Source organism: Pieris rapae, chromosome Z, assembly GCF_905147795.1.
Source record: "Pieris rapae chromosome Z, ilPieRapa1.1, whole genome shotgun sequence".
In the NCBI taxonomy this organism is placed as follows: domain Eukaryota; kingdom Metazoa; phylum Arthropoda; class Insecta; order Lepidoptera; family Pieridae; genus Pieris; species Pieris rapae.
In genome coordinates, this window is record NC_059534.1 from 618,406 (window position 1) to 640,727 (window position 22,322).

Here is a 22,322-nt window from a genome sequence, read left to right on the forward strand (position 1 = left end):
ACACATATTCATTATACATATTCTTCATTATACATACATTGTATAATGAAGAAACAATGTATACTTAGCCATGAAGTGCGATACATACCGAGTGAAATAGTTCCTCTTAATTACAATAGTTCGCGCTGTAATCGCCTCAACTTCATACTTATCTTTACCAGTTGTCATTTCGACAGCCATAGCGTCGTGTACTTTCGCCGCGTGCATTATTAATATATACATTATATGGCGCGTAAATCTATACATTATAGGTGCAATATTAATTACGCGCGGACTCATGATGACGATGAGGACGCCACCTGGGCATGCGTGGAACCACCACGAAAAAAAAGAAAACGAGAAGCGGTAATAGTCGATCCCCGGATCGACGCGTTACATTACCAGGTGAGTGTCCTTACAAATTTTATAATGCATCAACAATATGTACCAAATCTCCATGCCAGTGCGTCCAATGATGAGGCCACTCACCAACCGATTACGATAGCGAGATAGAGATAGATAAAATTATATTTTTTAATTAATCAACGTCAACTGGAAAATCGAAATCTCTGGACTTGGGGGTAGGTTGGCACAAATATTGACGATAAAAAGCTTATTAAAACGGCCGATGAAAAACGATAACGTCAGCTTACAAAACTCCAACATTTTAATAGTCCCACATGGCAATATAAGTTTAAGGTTAGAATAACTTAATTTCTCATATGAATTGTGTACAAAATTCGCTTACTGAGAAAACATTATAAACTAAGATTAATAATTATTATTAGAACGCCCAGATGTAGGTACATGTATAAAATTTACAAAACAAAAACAGCAACAAAAATGTAGGTAGACATAATAAACTCGACGGTCAACCAAGCAAAAACATAGATGTTCGAATTGGATTTATTACTAGATGTGGCATCGATGGCATTGTCTGATATAACAGGTTTATATTAATTACTTTTTATATTTTAATAAGACTATTTTCTTTTTAGTTTATTGTTCTATTTAGATATTTTAGGAAAATACATTTATATGATTTATATGGGTTCATAAAACATTTTATGTACCTATTGGGTTTTATTTGTTTTTGTCTAATAGAAGTAATTACTCATTAATATTTAAACTTTAGCGGTGTAAATCTAATCTACATAGGGTGTATTGCTTTATTTATATATAGATATTTAATCACTTATTTGTATGTATTAACTGTGAGCTTTTAGTAGCTTTTTGAACCGGGCATAACTTTGTTCTCCTTTTATAACCGATGGTAACTTATTATAAATTGTAACACCCTCAAACTCCAGATTTCTTTTTCCATAGTTAGTTCTAGGAGGGCGCGTCACCAAGTAACTAGCGCGTCTTAAGTTAATCTTTCGTGTCTGTTGTTTTGTTACAAATGTTTTATTGGAATTAATTTCCTTATTTAATATTTTACGTATTAGAATACAAGTGTAGTATATGTACGTTTGTTTTATATTCATTATTTTTGTTACTTCGTATATCTTTTCAGTTGGTGTCCGTAATTTATAGTTAAATATTTTTTTTATTAATCTATTCTGAACTCTTTGAATTGAATCTAAATAAGACTTCACTGCAGTACCCCACATTTCAATGAGGTAGTCGATATTAGGCTTTACCAAAGAATTATAGATAAGATACCGCACCTTTCGATGGAGACAATTTGTTATATTATTTCGTAGTGCACCTGTGAGTGTGGTTAGTTAGATTTTTTCTAGGTGTGGCTTCCAAGTTAGGTTACTGTCCAAAATAAGTCCGAGATATTTTTCTTTAGTTTTTCATTCAAGTAATTTTTCGTATATTTAAAATATATTCGAAATTATTATTAATTTTTTGCTTGAGTTGTAATTTAAACTAATTAAAAATTTTTTTTCAATATTTTGTGCAATATTAGAAATTTGTAAACAATCCGCCAGAACAGTGTGTTAGTGTTACAGTGCGGATTATCTGCGACAGAGCAGAGTTAAAATATTAAAATATAACAGATATGATTCAAGGTCTTCAAAATCATCTATATATATATATTTTTTTTTTATCATGAATCAATTATGCAGTCAGATATAGGCAGTTAGCATTACGGTACGAAATAATTACCAAAGTTATTCACTAAATTTTGAATTCGCGCCAGACTTCCGCTATCACTTATGTAATCTGTGCTTGCTTAAAAAATTTGATACTAACAAAGAATAATAACAACATAATCATAATCAGCAATATTTATATTTTCACGTAACAAATTTTAAAAATATTGTATCAGCAATAATTATATTTTTCTGTATTTACAATTTTCTTATTAGCAAAAAATGTCACATTATAGCAAAATTGTTCTTGTCAATGTCATGTCATTAGACTTTGAAATTGAATTTTGTTTTTCGTTTCTGAACGATCGCAATGTAACAGCTGATATGTGATAAAAGAAAAATTAAAATTAAATTTTTTTAAGTTATAAATGTAAATAGTTGTATATTTATTACGTCACAGTTACTAAAACTAATTTTCAATGGAGTTAAATTGAATTGTATTTTTAATGATAATTATGTTTCCTTTCGAAAAATTTCTGAACGAAATTCAAAGTAAAGCGAAGTCCGAAGAACATACAGCGAAAAAATTAAAAACATCGCCCATATTTTCTGAATTTTTCCCTTATTCCCTGTGTTAGTGTTTAAAAGTGCACTGATATTCTATCATAGTGGCCAAAGTGACGCCATACCCCATTATGAGTTATTCCACTCGGAATAAATTCGAGGTAAGCCATTGATTTTCTTTTGTTTGTATTTTCATAACAGCTGACCCCACACAGTTTTCTTTGTTCCAACATGTTTTTTTTTTAAGACAATTTTGCCTTTGAAAGCAAATCGCCGCAATTTATTTATGTAGCTCACAATTGCGTAATAAACGTATCGAAGAAGTAGGGAAGGATATTTTCATCTGAAAAAATCTTTTATAAATATATATAATTAATCTTTAACCGGTGTAACGACCAAAGTTCAATCAACTCGAGTCAACCGTTACACCAAAATCGTAAATTGTGTGAGAACTTGACATAATTTTATGCCATACATTAAACAGTGCAAAATTCATATTATGTAGATACTATTATTTGTATAATATGTATAATATATATATATATATATATATATAAATATTATACATAATATATTTCTATTAATGCAATGATTTTTTTCCTGTATACCTTGTATAAATATGTAAATAATATAATAGTAATTAATTCAATAATCATATCTGTTTGTTTTTTTATTACTGGGTAGTTATTTTTCATTATATTATTTTTCCTATGACATATACAATGTTTTAAATAATCAAGTTTATGATAAGATAAGTGTTATAAAGCAATGAAAGTGATAATTATGTATGTTTGCAAACAGTCCTCCGTTTTACAAGAGCTACAACCCAGTTCTACTTTTGTAAATTAATAGTTTTTATTTGATTAGTACCACACAAAGACCAAGACAACTCTGATTGTATCTGTTGCTTTGATTAACAATAAGGCAATCAGCCTGCTTGACACATACTGTGTGATATTATCTTATTGTAACATTTTTTATACCATGAGAACAATTGTTTATGGCACACTGATGATTATTATTGTGTAGACACACCAGCAGCTGACACAAGCATGTGTGGATTGTGTGATCAAACTTTAAGTTATAGCTGAAATATTATAGTGGTCAGTAATTTGTTTCAAGAAATAATCTCTTAGGTGCTTTCTCGTGTAATCAATAAGATTGAGTGCTTCCAAATTATCTTTAGAAGACAAAAAATTAATTACACGTATGACTTTTGGAAGGTCTTATTAAAAGAATTAAAATTACATAACACACCTTATAAGATTTTTAACATAGCTAACACAATACAATTATTAAGTAAATAAGTTGTACCTTTGGCTTTATCCACTCCACTCAATTGACTTTTCATCATAATACATATTATCATAATTTGACAGAAAGAAATAAAATAAAAGAAAAAATAAGAGTGATTTATATTTATTAAATAATAATGAAGAAAGTAGTATAATAGTTAATAAGTTAGAAGCTGGAGGAGGCCTATGTGTCTGCAGGACACAGCCAAAATTATTGATGTGTTATTGTTATTATTGTTTAGCAATAAAGGCTTTTCTCTTTGTATTAATATGAATATTAATTTAGTAGTTGCAATGAAATTGCTCAACTTCCAAAAGTGATGTTAGTATACACTACTTATCAGTATTTCTAAGTAATGTTATTATTTTGTTTTTTATAGAACAGGGGACAGGAGGCTCACCTGATGTTAAGTGATACCGCCGCCCATGGACACATGGACATGCCAGAGGGCTAACGATTAACGTCAATATTTATTTTTTATAGTGAAATTGCCTAGTATGGCGCTGCATAGTGTTAAAAGTTATTTATTGTTTCAGATCGCGCGGTTTTATGGCGATGATGACAACCATATAAATAAAAAATTACCAAAAGAATTGCTTCTCCGAATACTGTCTTATTTGGATGTGGTCTCGCTATGTCGCTGTGCACAGGTTAATAGATATCTAGTCTAAAAACCGGGCCGGAAAATTATCAAGAAATTTAATTTAACAAGTGTCAATCGAGAGTCCACTGTATATGTCTTATTCATTACTGACATATTAAAATCTAAAACACGCTATTACATATATGTATTATATATATAATAGAATAGTTGAATCGAAATATTGTATTGGACTTCTTTTCAAACGAAAAGTCAAATTAAAAACCATTAAAATCGGACGAACACGACTTTGTTATCGTGTATATGTCGCAGCCAACTAGCTTATTTAGCCGTTTAATTAACAGCCAAGCCGTTTAACTAACGGGCTGAAAGTTGTTCAGTCAGTTGATGAAAGAGCTAGGATAATGAATTGGATCGATGACGTTTCATTACTTGCCTAGCCGGTTTACTGTTAATTTAAACCTTATTAGAAACTATTCAAACTGTCAATATGGCGTCGGCAAACCACTTACCACAACTTTGATGGTGTTCTCCAAACTGTGTAGTTACATAACCATAGAAATATTTTTATGTCATATGTCTAATCTTTTTTATTTCTGCCACAAATGACTCCATCGTACCTATAGCCTTAGCAATAGTCAGCCAGTTTTTTTAATGTTGTAACAAACGCAACGGATGAATATCATTCAGGCCGGTAGTTAAACGGCTAGGCTGTTAATTGATTAAGCTAGTTGGCTGCGACATATACATAAATTAATATGTTTAATGTGATATAATGTATTAGGTATCCAAATTATGGAATATACTCGCTCTTGATGGCTCCAATTGGCAGAGGATCGATCTTTTTGACTTCCAGAGGGATGTTGAGGTGAGTGTTTATTAAGTTCTCTGTAGTTCTAGCATTAATTCGGTATCACGATGCTCTATATCCTACAGATTTAAAGGTTAAAACATTTAAATACGTTTCCATAAAGTGGTTGAGAGTGGGGGGGGGGGGGGGGGAGTTTCATCTCCCAGGGCCGCACATCTCTCCTACTACTTCCCCCTGCAATAATTATATCAATCTGTTAAGGTGGCTCAGCTTATGCATTGTTGTCTAATTTCTTTATGAATGGCTGTACTATAGGCTCCATTTTTGCGAATATGCATAGAAAACATGTAGTAAATTTATTCTAATACTTTCAAAAAGCGGTCCTGTATTTCTAGGAATTTTGGAATTTGCTTTGCAATTTTATTTCAACGACACCTTGAAACAAATGATTTATTTGCTGATTTAGCTAATTTAGAGCGAACACGATGTACATACATTGCTTTTGCGAATGCACTAATTCATTTTCTTCAGCGAATGCCATAATTTTTGCCAAATTCCACATTACGTCATCATTAATCTATATCTAATATATCTCTAATCTAATATATATCTAATCTATAAGATATGAGCATGTTACAGATGTCTGAGGTCTAGACCTAAATCTATTTTATATATTAACAATGCGTGCGTAGCGATTAGCTTAAGACAGCTATTGCATATAATTTCATAAACATGTGTTAATTAAGGCATGATCATCATAAAGCCGATTCCTCAATCCTATTGTGCTCTTAGCTTCAAAGTACCTGATGGATGCGTCAGAAGGCTAGCTTGGACTAAACTTGGACGAAAAGGCCATATGATTTGCTATTAGTTCAGTTAACGGACCTTTTTTGAACCGTTAAGTTATTTCTATTATTTGTTAGTGTATTTTCATTTGTTTTTTTCATTCATTCCTGTGTATTAAGGGCTGGTTTTTTTTTGTTACCGTGCCTCATAGCATATGCCTACATAGCGAGCAGATGATTGGGATGTTAGTGGGTAGCAGCCCATTTCTTAGTGTTTTTTTTTAAATAAACTAGCTGCCCCGCGAACTTTATTTCTCCTTAATGTGATTTTGCTTGGCCTACCTTTTAAGTACATACCGAAATAGAAAATTTTGCTATGCTACCGCAGAGACTGGGGTTCAAAACTTTTTAGGTTTTTCTGTGATTTTTCTCTATATAAACCTCAAGAATTCAAGTTTTAAGTTCTTAACTAGCTCATAAAATAGAGGTTGATCGTAAAGGGCAGAAATAAAAACAAAAAAAATGTCTAAAAATAAAAAAAAATTTTTTGGAGTTTACCCCTTATCACTTAGGGATTTAAAAAACTAATAGTATCTGCTTCTCAGACTTACTGAATACATAAAAAATGTGGCATTAAGAGTGTCCATGGGCGGCGGCATCACTTAACGTAAGGTGAGCCTGCCCGTTTGCTCCTCTTCCATAAAAGAAAATTCATAAGAATCTGTCGAACATGTGACACGAGAATTTTATATATTGATGTTTTTCTCGTGTAATTAAATTGGCTTTTTCTGATTCCAGGGGTCTGTTATCGAGAATATATCACATAGATGTGGGGGTTTCCTTCGGCAACTGTCGTTACGTGGGTGTGAGAGTATAGCAGATGGGTCTATGAAGACCCTTGCGCAGGTAATTTATTGAATGTGCCATTTCAGAGTTATTCTGAAACTGAACACGTCGAGGCAGAATATGAAATTCCACTCCACCATTGAGCGTTTAATGGCAGATTTTGGGCATCACCACATGTGGAGCCAGCTCACAGAAGTTTTGCGAATTAATCAATGACGACAATGAGCAAGTCAATTAAAAGGCCGGCAATAGACTTGCCATGTGGCAATGTGAGTGTCCATGGGCGGTATTACTTAACACCAGGTGCGCCTTGCACCCATTTCCTATTATTAAGATTATTAAATTGACTTAAGGATATTAAGAAAGGATCGAACTCGCGATGATAATATTAATTTCAATATAATATTCTGTAATATGCTAATAGCGCGATCTGTTAACAATTATTTGTAACTCTTATTAATGTTCTCTGTTATATTAAAAATAGAAATATTTCAAGCGTATTTTGTCTTCCGGTATTGAAAGAGTGCATGGCATCATTTATTATCAGCTGAGCATTCTGCCCGTTTGCCTCCTGTTACATAAAAAACTGTATAAATAGGACGCTGGAGGATGCATCGTTGGCTTTTTAAAGGTTAGCTATATATTTGTTGATATTTTTCAGTTTTGTACCAATATCGAAGATCTGAATCTGAACAAGTGTAAGAAGCTTACGGACCACACCTGTCAAGCCATTGGAAGGAGGTGTAGCAAGCTGCAGAGGTGAGGATATAATATATATATATATATATATATATATATCTATGTCAGAGAAATATTGACTTTGAAAAATTAATAAATTTTTCCTTTATATAAATAAAAATAACTTTTTATCGTGTTTCAGAATAAACTTAGACTCGTGTCCAAGTGTAACAGACATATCCTTGAAGGCGCTATCAGATGGATGTCCTGTAAGTGAAATATCTTGTCTCCTTAAAAACCAGAACAAACTACTCCCTCAAAAGTTGGCTAATATGGGACACCATTTGCTTCCTATACTATAAAATTGGTTCGATTCCCGAAAAAACTATATAAAAACAAAGATATGGAGGACGTCTTTTTTTGTAACTTAATAATTGACATCAATAAACTTATTTTTTTTTAATTAGTAATTGTTTACACATTTTCCTGTCCTTACTATTTCTTTTTTCTGGCTTGGGTTGTCTGAAGGTATCGTCTCATAGCAATATGCTCGCCTCCCCAATTATGTACTATATAGACTCTGTGCCTTGTTAAACAATACCCCTGAATATTGGTTATCGTATCGTAGATAAGTAATTTTGAATAACCAGAATCGGAATAAATATTAGATTTGCTATCTTTAGTTTCTCTAGTTTTCTTTCTCTTAGACGGCAGTATCATTTTACACCAGGACACCCGAACAACCAGAGATCGAGTTTCTATTAAAAACCCAGTGTTTTTGTACAGTTTTATTTGTGTCAAATAAAAAAAAAACAATTAATGGAGACTTTATTTTGTGTTCCAGCTTTTGACACACGTGAATGTGTCTTGGTGTCAGTCGATATCGGAAAATGGGGTCGAGACTTTGGCTAGGAGTTGTCGGAAGCTGAAGAGTTTTATTTGCAGAGGTATCTATTAGACTTCAGATATATTTTGTTTATATTTGTGTAGTAGTGTATTGCGAAATGGCGGAACGACTGTTTGATAAAATTAAGATAAAAGAAAAAAAGACGATAACATTCGCAATTTTAAGAACCCAAATGCAAACAAGATGGCGTCGCCTATGACGTATCATGCTTAAAAACACGTATATGTTAACGTATACGTACTGTTACGCGGTAATTGATTGGGATCTTTTTAAAAAAAAAGATTTATTGATTGGTTCTATAAAAAAAAAGTGCACTGTGTTGAATCGGATGTGAGTGTCTTAATACTACTCTAGGGAAATGAAAATGCCAATTAATATTTTTAGGTTGCAAAAATGTAAACGATCGCGCCGTGTCCTGTCTGGCTACATTTTGTGTAGATCTGGAAGTGCTCAATGTTCAGGGATGCGATGTAAGTATATTGTGAGGTATTTATTTATTTATTTTGTATTGTGATATTGTAGGGGGTGAAGCGAATTATTTTAGTGAGTTATGGGCTGAACACAAATGAAAAGACAGTCGTTTTGGACGGATCTGCAGATCTGGACTTCTACAGTCAATCTCAAAAAGTATTCAATACGGTTTGTAGCAATATTCAGAATGGTTCACGGGGAAGAAAAAAAGCTACTAATTTGTTTCAATATCACATTTGATGATTGGATTCAATGAGTTAGGTTTGTTTTCTTTTCATTTCATATCAATAAAAATATTCTACTGAAGACAAAGCAAATAGTTTTATTAAATTGTTGCTTTTTCGCAACTGTATTAAAAATAGTTGATAGATTAAATAATAGAATAAGGGCCTGTTTCACAATGTCCGGATAAGTTCTAAATAAGCTATTTATTACTTATTGGTAGGATAAACACTATTCTTGCGTTTCACGACTGTCAGATAGCGCTATTTGTCATGAAATGCGAAATATCTTATTCGAATAATTTATGTGTTGCATAGCTATTTGACACTTTATCCATACATTGTGAAACAGGCCCTAAATTAAATCCATGTCCAACAGAATCTGACAGACGATTCGATATCGAAACTGGGTGGTGCCATGCGCCGTCTTTGCGTGTCGGGTTGTACCCGTCTGACGGACATGTCCCTCTGCGCTTTGGCCGCGAGGTGTCCGGATTTGGTCACGTTGGAGTTGGCCCAATGCGCCCAGATGACGGATGCAGGCTTCCAGGCCCTCGCTAGGGTGAGTACTTTGTTAATTATAAATTTCCATTTAAAAAGAATTGTAGATTAAAGCTTGTAGACCAGTGTCGATAATTTTTGAAACCAAAAAAAATTACAGTAGGATGAAACCCATTAGAAATGCAGGGGAATATGATCAAAATGAAAGGAAAAATAAATTACGGTCGATCCGAGTTCGGGAAGTGGGAGGGGGGTGACTTTTAAGGGGGAAAAATGGTTTATCTTGATTTCCGGCGAAACTACCAGTCCTATGGAAAAAAGTTAAATGGCAAAGTTGTAGGTCATAAAAAGATCTACAACTTTGGTATTTACAATTTTTTCACATAACCTCAAAATTTAGGTGAAAAATTCAAAAAACCAAGTTTTTGGTTTTTTATTTATATCTTTTTTAAAAAGTTTTTTTTTTCTACGAAATTTGGTGAAAACTTAACTTATTATGTCCCAAATATACTGTAATTTATTTGATTAAAAATATTTATTTTTTCGCCTCATTTTAACTTAATATCAAAAAAGCACCCTAATTTTCAATAGAAAATTCTGACGTCAAAATTTCAGCTTTTTTCAAAAAGTTTGGGGGCTTTTTGTTCGTTGAAATATCTACTTTCTGATGGTGTAAAAAAAAATATACATTACTATAGGAAATATTATTAGAAAATGCAAAAAATTGAAAAAACCTCAAATTCGAAAATTTTCTTTTAATTATGTACAATTTTGAGGTATTTATTAAAATTTACACTTTAATTACTCAAAAAACGTAAGATTTCATGCTTCATTGATAAACGAAAAAATTGCAAATTAAAATATACTTCTATAATTAACAAACAAATAAGTTAATAAAGTTAATATTTAATAAGACATCTACAATATTTTGAAAAAGTTGTAGAATCTTCTGTAAATAATATTTGTAGATGCCTATTCATTGCTGTTTTAAGATAATTTATATACCTGAGTGACCTTCGGTGAATTTTGAATTTTTCTTTGAATAAATTAAATTTCTCACAAATCACTTAGAGTAACTCAGCCTGCAGGTGTATTTTTAAAAACGATGTTGTACACTACTCTGTATCTCGAATACTGGCTAACGGTTTTTACAGCTGCTACGAAATAGCAGGTAACAGTAAGGCCCAGACCCTCCTAGGTCCATCCCCACTTCTCAATGAAATAACTTACACTGGGCTAAAATTCACCGAAGGTCACTCAGGTATATAAATTATCTTAAAACAGCAATGAATAGGCATCCACAAATATTATTTACAGAAGATTCTACAACTTTTTCAAAATATTGTAGATGTCTTATTAAATATTAACTTTATTAACTTATTTGTTTGTTAATTATAGAAGTATATTTTAATTTGCAATTTTTTCGTTTATCAATGAAGCATGAAATCTTACGTTTTTTGAGTAATTAAAGTGTAAATTTTAATAAATACCTCAAAATTGTACATAATTAAAAGAAAATTTTCGAATTTGAGGTTTTTTCAATTTTTTGCATTTTCTAATAATATTTCCTATAGTAATGTATATTTTTTTTTACACCATCAGAAAGTAGATATTTCAACGAACAAAAAGCCCCCAAACTTTTTGAAAAAAGCTGAAATTTTGACGTCAGAATTTTCTATTGAAAATTAGGGTGCTTTTTTGATATTAAGTTAAAATGAGGCGAAAAAATAAATATTTTTAATCAAATAAATTACAGTATATTTGGGACATAATAAGTTAAGTTTTCACCAAATTTCGTAGAAAAAAAAAACTTTTTAAAAAAGATATAAATAAAAAACCAAAAACTTGGTTTTTTGAATTTTTCACCTAAATTTTGAGGTTATGTGAAAAAATTGTAAATACCAAAGTTGTAGATCTTTTTATGACCTACAACTTTGCCATTTAACTTTTTTCCATAGGACTGGTAGTTTCGCCGGAAATCAAGATAAACCATTTTTCCCCCTTAAAAGTCACCCCCCTCCCACTTCCCGAACTCGGATCGACCGTAATTTATTTTTCCTTTCATTTTGATCATATTCCCCTGCATTTCTAATGGGTTTCATCCTACTGTAATTTTTTTTCGTTTTTTACTATTTTTGAAGGCTTCGGCACTGGTCTATTGGAGGCCTCATCCAAGATGCCTTTTCAGATGTCTCCTATCTCTGTTTTTTTTTTTATTTATTTTATTATTTTTTATTCTTTATTACTCAATATGTCATATGGAACATGGTGTAGTGGTTGCAGCTCCCTACAAACATTGTGTAAAAAAAAACCTTGGCGATTAAAAGAGTGGTGGAGAGTTTATTGCCAGTTCTACGCCCTTGACTTGAGAACTGGCAGTAAATGTAATGTATATTTTTTTTACCTACACGAATAAATAAATTTTGAATTTAATTTTTGCCTATAGTATTTTGCTGCTATCTCTATCAAGTGATCAGCCCACTATTTTGGCCTTGACTCTGTTCCTGGATGGTCCTTTGTGTTGTCTTGATTATCCACATTCATTGCCATTTTGGTTTCGGTTGCTTGTTGTTGTAGACTTCAAAAGAGATATCACCTTTGTATTATATTGTTGGAAAACAGATTTTTTATGGATCAGAAGGCTAATCTGTTGTTAAATGATACCGCCCATGGACACTCAAAGTCAGAGAGCTTTCTTTTCATTTTTTTTAAATTTTATTGCAGAGCTGTCGAATGCTTGAGCGGATGGACTTAGAGGAATGTATTCTCATTACTGACACCACCTTGGTGCATTTGGCCATGGGCTGTCCGCGACTAGAGAAACTTGTAAGTGTTCTTAATCATTTAAGAGCGTAGTAATGTAATAAACTTATAATTATTTTACATAATTTTAAATTTCTCACGGTGACTGAAGATAACAGGTGTTGAATATCAAAAAGCATCACAGATGTAGAAAAAGTTATATTATCTGTATTTATTTCCCCGGAGTTGATATCAAAATATCGGGAAAAAAATAATTACGTGAAATAATTATAATATTATATTCCTTTAATCCGTTAAAAAAGAGTTTTCGTTAAATGTGTAAAAGTTATGTTAATAAAAGTGCAATGTGCAATTATTTTGTATTTTTTAGTATACAATATGAAGATAATAATAATAATAATAATAGCCTTTATTTCCAAAAAACTTTAAAATTTAGGGATGATAAAACGTCATTCAGTTAAGTTTTGGATTGTCCACTGTTGGACATAGGCCTCCTCCTTCCGGTTCCACTCGCGTCTGTATATTCTTAGATATTTCAGTGTGTTGAACCGAAAAAATATTCTTAAGTGTTTCTTGTTCTAGTGGGTTCAGTCCTGATTGTCTGCCTTTAAATTGTTTTCTACTTTTAATTTTTGCTGAAATTTTCACTGTTGCCCGAACCATACGGTTGTCTGTTGGGTGGGTGGTATTAATTATATCTATATTTTCGACGGTATGATGATAGGGTCTTTTAATAATAAAAAAAAAGTCTATTATTTTTTGTTTTTCTAAACAAAAGTCAATAAGTCGTTTGCATCGCTCGCTTCTCTTACCGTGTCCCCATAAACTCATAACCAACTTTCCATCTGGAGTAGCTCGGCCTATTTGTGCGTTAAAATCTCCAAGTACAATTGTGTATGACAGAGAACCTCTAAATCTACAATATTTGATTTCAACACCTTTTTAACCATAAATCCTACACCATTTCTTCCACTTTCTTTCCGGTGTATAAAAAGATGTAGTCTTCGTATTCAATAATGTGTGTTCCCTCTTTTCTAATATCAGAGAGGCCAAGAATATACCACTTTTTGTTTTGCACACCATGTTCTAATTCCTCTTGACGGCCATTGCCTATGAGCGACCTTACATTCATTGTACAAATTCGTGTGCCTTGAATATGGCGAGAGTGTTTTTCTATTTTTTGGGTGGAGGGTGGTGGTCTACTACCCCCACGGGGACCAGCCGTATTGGGGGAGATTGTTCTTATTATTTTATTTGTTTTCTGGGTACCAACACATGGTTGCTATGATCTTTTATCAGAGGAAGTAGGTTTAGAAAGAGAGTTCGATCTGGCCCTCATCAGGTCAAAAGCACTTGTTCGATTAGTTTTAGACGAAAGAAGTGCCTGTTGTTTTTTTGGTTGAGCCATATGTTCAGCTTGTGGAGAAGCTGATAATTCTCTCTTCCTTTTGTCTGTGTTAGAAACATTTTCCTTGACTATAAGTTGGTCGTATTTTAAATATGCAATCTTGCCATTCTTTAGTTCTTCTATTAATTTTAGTTTCAATAATTTTCTTTTTTCTAACACTTCTTTGGAAAAGTCTTCAGAGATAAACAATTGCTTGAACTTTCTCTTATTTTTTAAGATTTCCTGTTTCTTCCAACTATTAACGAAGGATATTAAAATCGGCCTTGGTTTTCCTTCCTGTTTTGTCGGTTTTCCGATACGGTATATTTTATTTACCTCTGTTTTTTCGAGTGTTATATTTAAATCCGCCAGACATTGCCTTTGGACATTCTGCAATAACTCGGTACTACTACATTCCTCCTCTTTCAAGTTAAAAATGACTAAATTGTTTTCCTTTTTTTCTCTTCTTAAATGTTCGACTTCGTTTTCTAAGGTTGCGACTTTTAATTTTAGGTTTTCATTTTCTGCTAAGATAGGTTTTAATTTCTCATCAATTCTATTTATTATTTTGTTAGTTAACGATTCTTCCAATTTTGTATTCTGTTCCTTCATTTCAATTCTCATTTTCTCAAACAACATTTGAAATTGGTTTTCCATTGTTGTTTAGTGGTAAAAAAATAAAAAAGTAAACTTCGCTTCGTAGGTAAGAAAGCGACAGGATTCGATCCGGAAGCCTCAATGTGTACGATGTTCTCAACGACTCGTCGCAAGTGCCAACCGACTAATTGCTTAGCTCGCAAATAAATCGTATATAACACATATGATATTGTGATTTATTTAAAACAGTGCTTAGGATTTTAGATTAAAGTACTGGATTTGCACAAAACACTTTTAAAAGTCACTTCACTACACTTCGTCAGTTTTTTGCAGCAATTGTCATTTTTAACCATGTAACTGAACGAGAAATATCCAACGCGGTATGGCGGATAGCAAATTGTTTGATCACGGCTAACTAACTACTGTTTAATGCACTGTATTTATTGTTCACATTTGCTGTGTAAATATGTTGCTTAAAATATCATAGTTCTCGTTTTTTAACCTTTTTTACGCACCGATTCTATTTTAATTTTAAATAATTATACAGAGCTAATGTTAACTGTGCCGCGGTACCCTCAATTCCTAATATGAAGATACTACAAAAAATTATTAACTTCAAGTTATTCCTCTAAAAATGGTTAATTGTTATTTGCTGGCACTACGTACAAATTCTTAAAAGGCCAGCAACGGACTCGCGAGTAATCTGGCATCGAGAGTGTCTCCTGCCAGCGTCGCTCTTATCAGCCAAGATAGTGTCTTTGGAGATATCGAGACCTTAGTGGCATTTGTCTATCAGAAGTGACATTGTTGGTAGTGTTAACTATTTTAATTAATTTAGTTATTTAATTTAACTTTCAGACACTATCACATTGCGAATTAATAACGGATTATGGAATCAAACAATTGTCAATCTCGCCGTGCGCAGCGGAACACCTCACTGTCTTAGGTTTGTATAAGTTTTGATAGACATTTTTTGTTCATGTACTTACTTAGATGTGTCCGCGCCGGATATCGCCTTTGTATTTTTTTCTCACGATGAGAAATGTCTTAAGAGCGTTTTTTAAGAGAGATTATCCTGATCCTTTTAATTTCAATGGTTGGATCTAATTAAAAACACAATACAATATAAATGTCTGGACACAAAAAACCTAACCTTTTACCTAATTTCGTTTTAATTCAATCATCAAATCAAGTAAAGGCCTCAAAAGTTAATTGAATTACAGCATTATGTTATAAAGAGAGGTGTTAATATCAATTTTATTCAATTACAATACTTTAGGGATTAGGATATATTTAAATAAACAACATTTGGCGTTTCACAAGTCATTAGAGCAGGCAAAGGTACAAGAGTCAAATTTTGCTAACCTAATCCGCGCTAGTAATGCGAACCCAAGTTAAACGTCTGATCTTCATAAACCAACAGGATCAATTCAGTTTCTAAAAACTAGATCGCAAATTAGTTTGGATCCCAGAAAAAATTAAATTCTGACCAAGCATATACTGTTCTCTGAAATATATGACCCAGTAACCCAGAAATTTGTATATATTAAAGCCTGCCTATAGATTTTAGTACCGGTTTCATTTTTTCTAAGGCATGGTGATCAGGCTTCTGTGCCTGACACTCGTATCTTTAAGGCCAGTATTAGGTTTAAGGCTGTGTTTAAAACAGAACCCAGGATTTCTTAGGTCATTTAAAATGGTTTTTTTTCAGGATTAGATAACTGCCCGTTGGTGACGGATGGCGCGTTGGAGCATTTGATCAAGTGTCACAATCTTCAGCTTATCGAGCTGTACGATTGTCAGATGGTCACCAGGAACGCCATACGAAAATTGAGGGTAAGCATTTTATAATTGGAGGGTAGAAAGAGTGCTCATTTTTTAAAGTGAAACTTTTATTACATCGTCTCAAACTTTTCGGTCTGTGTGGCGCATGTCGCGTGACGGTCGGCCGCGGAGTAGGGATAAAGTGAAAGGCGCTCGTCATAACAGCAAAGGCCAATATGGCGGCGCACATAGTTCGCAGCAGCTGACCGTGTAGTGTATAGACTATTATTCATTTGTGCCAGTGCTCCACGCTATTTTAATATGTGTATAAATGTCAAAAAAATCAAAAAGTCACGTTTTTTTAGTCCTATTATCATTCCAATTTTCCAAGTAAAAAATTAAGTTTGATAAAGCGATTTTATACCCAAATGGAATATTATTCCAAAAATTTTTAGTTAAATGTCTATAATGTGCAAAAAAAGTTTCACTCTTACCGTGGTTTCATAAAACCACACAATCTTTTTTTTTATCTGAGAATTTTTGTTCTAATAAAATTATTGATTTCAGAATCACCTACCGAACATCAAAGTGCACGCTTATTTTGCGCCTGTGACTCCGCCGGTGACAGGTGGCGGCGCGAGGCCACGCTACTGTCGCTGTTGTAACATCATATGAAATATACTTGGTATGTTTAGGTAATGGAATTTACACTTGTCCACTGACATGTGTCATTAGTCTCACTTTGGTATTTGACATGTGTCATAAGTCACTTTGGTATTTGTTGTGTCATAAGTCACTTTGATTTTTGACATGTTTCATTCGTCACTATGCTATTTGTCAAGCAGTGACCTACCTTTATTGTTACGTCAGTTGACAAATATTGTCATAGTCACATGGACTGTATTGACACATGTCAATTGTAGTTTGGAGCTTAATCTGTCATTTATACCTAGGATAATGACATAAATAAAAATTTCCTGTTTTTCAGTTTTAAAACCATTAATTATATTACATATGTAATAATTATTAAAAATTATATATTATATACATTTAAAAAAACTGTTTTAACCCTTATAAACGCTGTCTAATTATAAATTTACAAGTTTTCGGCTATGTTTTTGGAAAATTTAATAGTATTTTCCATTTAATTTATGGTATTTTTTTTAGTTTTAATGAAATTTAAAACCATATATCAAATTAGTCACTTTTGATTCCATAATAAACATGGCCCCGTGTATCATTAAACATAAATCTTAGTGTCAAACCACTGTTTGAAGTTTGACATATTTGACAGCACTCAAGACGAAATTGTGACTTGAGATACAGCGTAAATGAAAGGCCGCACTTTCATTGGGTCTGAATTATAAGTGTGATTCTAAATTTAACAAATCTTAAATACTTCTTTTTTAAACGGGGCAAATAAAAAGGAGGCTCACCTGATTTTACGTGATCCCGCCGCCCATGGACACTTAATACCAGAGGGCTTGCGAACGCGTTGCCGGCCTTTAACTTTTTAGTTGTAAAACTATTAATACATATGAATTATTAAATAATTGTTTAACACAATTTCGTCGAAATGTAAATAATAATTTTGCGTTTTGTACAATAAGCTAGTTGTATAAATGTTGTAAAATAAATGTCAGACATTGTCGATGGCATGTGATATCTCGTGTTATTAATGTCAAACTTTACAACGGTCATTAGTAAAATCGAATCAGCAGAATCGACGTTAACGATGACATTTGACCACTAAAATCTGCGTTTGTGTCTGAGATTTGAAATTGCTAAAATACCGTTGGCGATACTGTAATGTGATGTGCGATCTTGATATTGAAAATAATATTATTTGTGATAAAATGAATTTGCAACTTTTTTCATTTACGTTTCTCTTTCCGCACATATTATAAATCTATGTCATTTTCGGTTTTGTGAATGTCAGAACTTGACATTGGTCATAATTGTGTCGTCAATGTCAAATTCTGACATGTGTAATAATCGACAAGTCAATGTCAGATCTTAACTATTTTAACGTAAGATAAGGCGACAATATGCTTATGTATATATAATATATCTAATCGTGTTTACTGTACTACTATATATGATTTCCCGATGAAATTGGTTAAGAGGTAACGTTTAAGCAAATACGGTCTGCCCCATAACCTACCGGTGGGGCATGGGGCATATTTTTCTATTAATAATTATTTTTGTATAATAGTCAAATAAATGATGCATTTTTTGTTTGTTTTTTTTTTTGCTTACTACTTTTTATTTATTCTCTAAGTTTATGAGCGGTAAATGGATGAAAAAAACGTCATACTTAACTAAGTAGCCTTTAAAATATCAGTTAAGTGTCGACTCCATTTTAATTTCCATAGAAGATACAGATCTAGGAGGCCGGTGGCTAATTAACGTATTAAAAGATTCATAAAAGGCTAGACCTAAAAATGTACAAGAAAATATTAATAATGATCACTTCGAACTACAAAAAAAGAATGTGTGTACTTATGTACACGCGTTAGAAGTTATACTTCTTTGGCGTATGGAAAAAAACATATATTTAATTAACGGTGTAAATAAATTATACATACCGACAATAAACTTATACATTTACTTAAAACAATTTATTCAAATCGGTTTTATCACTAATATTCAATATAGATATACTGATAAATTAGTAAATACTATCACGTATTATGTAAACACAAATTTCATTTAATGTGGAACCTAAATAAATATATTGTACTCACCAGCGGTGGTATTAGGGCTACCGCAATCGCCCGGGATGCCTGTTTTTTAAACTATTTTTCTACAATTGAAAATTGTTAAATAGAAAATCAAAACGATTTTAAAAAGTTTGGTCTCTGGGTTTATGGCCCGTGCACCTATAACGCCGGTACCATTCCCCCGCTGTATTACAATACTTCGTTATGGAAAGCACCGGCTTTGGGGTTACCAGAAATAAATAAAAAGCTTCCTCAGAGTCTTATTTTGGTCCTGACTTAGACTGTACTGATACACTTTTGACAATATATTTTTATTTACTGTGAATTTTTCTGAATCAAATTTACCGTTGTACGCACCAAAAGTGGCTTAGCGATCTCGCCATATCCCATGCCCCACGGGACAATATCATTATCACTGTGATATTTATTTTGCTACTGCAAAACCACATTTCGTGTTCACTACGCACTAGGCTACCAATTAAATTGGTATACATTACACGATAAATAATTAAAAATTATTTATTTTTGTATTTTTTATTAGTATAACTAAAAATATTAATTGTAATCAACATATAAAAAACACTAAAATGAAATAAATCAGTGGCGTTATAACCTATTTTAGATCTGTGCCTCTGATGGGTATCTGTCTCATGATTGGTCAATCCTATGCTTGACAAACGCCATCGTGTTATTTATACACTCCGATTTTTTATTCTGTATAATTCTGATATTTCATAAGTGTTGCTAAAAAAGTCAAGTGGGTCGAATTTGTCCTTGTTCCACCGAAAAACGTACAGATTCGATCAATTTGAGGGCAATAAAATATAAAATGTATTTTTTATGTTTACTATGAAAAAGGTAAATGTGTTTACTAACTCAAGTGACCTAATACAAAATAACAGATACTTATTTAAATATCACGAACAATATATTGAATTAATTACTTTAAAGTCTTTAGCTGGCATCACTGCCTATTAATTCCTGATTTAGAAAACCTAATAAAATAAAATGTTATCTTAACTTGTTCGTTTTTTACTGTTTGTGATGAAAAGGGACGTAAATATCACTCGGCGTTAAAGCGTTTTGAATGTGAAGCAACGCAGTTAATAAAATGGATATATAATTCACTAACCAATAATGACTCAGATGTTCGTATTAACATTGAGAAATGTGCCCGCCCAAAACGGTTTTCCATCTCTGTCATGTCAAAAACGATAGCTGACAAAATTCTACGGATAAATAAATCGGAGTATAAATCAAGATATTTTTCTTCGTACAAGCGATTAAGATCGCGGCCACGGTGCGGTAATGGTGCAATGCCGCAACGTCAGCCTACATACAAATTACTATACCATGTCACACGAGGCGTTGCGCCGCCGCGCGGCGTCGCACCGCAAGAGCGCTGGACTTGAGACCTGCGAGACGAGGGGGAAAGTGGTTAAATCATCACACCGCAACGCCCATGTGGCACCCTCGAAATAATTACGGTGCGGCGTCGCACCACACCGTTGCCGCATTGTGTGGCGTTATCTCAATACGCAATATATCTGATGAGAGCTCAAGCCACTAGGCCAACCCTAGTTATGACAATGACACATTATTTCCATACATGATGATATTGTCGAAAAGCTAAGGGATTTATGCTGAGGAACTGTCATATGTTGAAAGAACACAAAGAAAACAAAATTATTTATCACGTAATGTTTATTTAGGATTAATGTAAATACATATATGTGTAATCAAAGTGTTTTATTTAATCCGCAGTCACCAATTTTGGATTTTTTCTTAACTGATACCCATGGACACTCAATGAAACAGTGCTCGCAAGTGCAATACCAGCTATTTACTTAAAGCACCACGTTAATTGATACCGCCTTTTACACTGACTGACACTCTGCTCTTGGGTTCTATTATTAATATATATATATATATATATATATATATATATTACCTTGCATATAACAATATTTATGTAACTGTCGCAGTCATTCAATCCACAACATAGCCTGTCTACGAAAAAACGCCATTTTACTAGCAGCAAGATTATTCAACCGTAGCATTTGTTACAAATTCAAATTAATTTATTCATATAGATAAGATAGTGTAAACTTATGTACGTCAAAAAAAAATACACATTAAATGCTAGTTCTCATATCTTATTTTACTGCTAGTTCTCATATCAAGGGCGTAGAACGGAAGAGAAACCTGGAAATAAACTCTCCGCCACTCTTTTTCAATCGCCAAGTGTTTAGTTATGCACAATGTTTGTAAGGCCCTGTAACCATTATACCATGTTCCACATGACATCCTCATTAATTAACAATTTACAACATTTAATAAACTGGCTAGCTTCGTGCCATTTGTACGATCATGTGACAGAAATATTAAAGATGAAATATCTGACAAGAAATTGTTTATTAAATATATGTTTAAAATGTAACTTTTAGTATTTTACTCTTACTTACCGCTAATACACCTTCATACTATTTTTCATCTCAGGCATTCATAGTTTTATACTCGCTGGTACGAAAAAATCGTGAGGAAACCGGCCTGTCTTAGACCTAACAAACTCAAAAGATCATAAAAACACATACAGAAGTTTGAGGCCACGACATAAAATGTTTCAAGTTAGGCCTGGAACCATAAAAAGCCCTCCTACAATACTTCCACCTTGTAATTTCGCATTTTTTTTCCAATTTTTCAAATTCAAATAGCAGCAATATTTGAGCAGAATGCTCAAAATGCCAATTAATTGAATTTATAAGAGAAGGACTTGTAATTCGAATCAATATTTAATTAACAAACTCGTGAGCTTAATTATAGTATATATTAATACTAATGTAATACTACGTGTAGCGCGTTATTCAACCCATAAAGTCTACTGTAATAACGGTATATAAACAGAAATTACAGTAAATCCATACTACCACTGCCATAAGTACTGCGACACGCGCTTCGGAATCCGCATAGCGGCATAGCGCAGCCAATGCCGAGAGAACAGTGCTGCCAGCGAAATAAATTTTCCCACAAATTCTACAAAAATTATTTAATCTGAAAATTCAATTTCGATTAGTAAAACTATAATTCATTTCACATAATTTTATTAAAACTCTAAAAAATGCGTAAGATTGGCGAAAGGCTGGCAACGCACTTACGACCCCTCTGGCAATGTGCGTGCCCAAGGGCGGCGATATTACACAACATCACCCTGTGTGAGCCTCTTGCCCGTAAGCCTCTAATTACAAAAAACAAACATGTTTTTAATTCAAATAGTAATAAGTATATACATATGTATTTATATTAATAAAATTATTCTTACTATTCAAAAGTCATATTTTTTAATACAATTGTGTATATATATATAATACTTTAAAACGAATTTT

General features: G+C 32.7%; 1 protein-coding gene across 2 annotated transcripts; it reads left to right on the plus strand.

The window, feature by feature from the left end:
- The first annotated feature begins 180 nt into the window (after positions 1-180).
- On the plus strand, positions 181-18,452 carry LOC110993408 (F-box/LRR-repeat protein 2). Of its 2 annotated transcripts, none has more exons than XM_045634162.1 (13): positions 181-384; positions 4,421-4,534; positions 5,270-5,353; positions 6,880-6,987; positions 7,589-7,686; positions 7,808-7,874; positions 8,450-8,552; positions 8,897-8,982; positions 9,584-9,766; positions 12,430-12,531; positions 15,311-15,398; positions 16,164-16,288; positions 16,784-18,452. In XM_045634162.1, exons 1-13 carry the CDS (start codon positions 226-228, stop codon positions 16,889-16,891), a joined length of 1,425 nt encoding a protein of 474 aa, XP_045490118.1. In that variant the 5' UTR covers positions 181-225; the 3' UTR covers positions 16,892-18,452. The 2 variants fall into 2 exon arrangements, with proteins under 2 accessions (XP_045490118.1, XP_022115358.2); XM_022259666.2 differs by lacking the exon at positions 181-384 and adding an exon at positions 2,498-2,749.
- Positions 18,453-22,322: the final 3,870 nt, after the last annotated feature.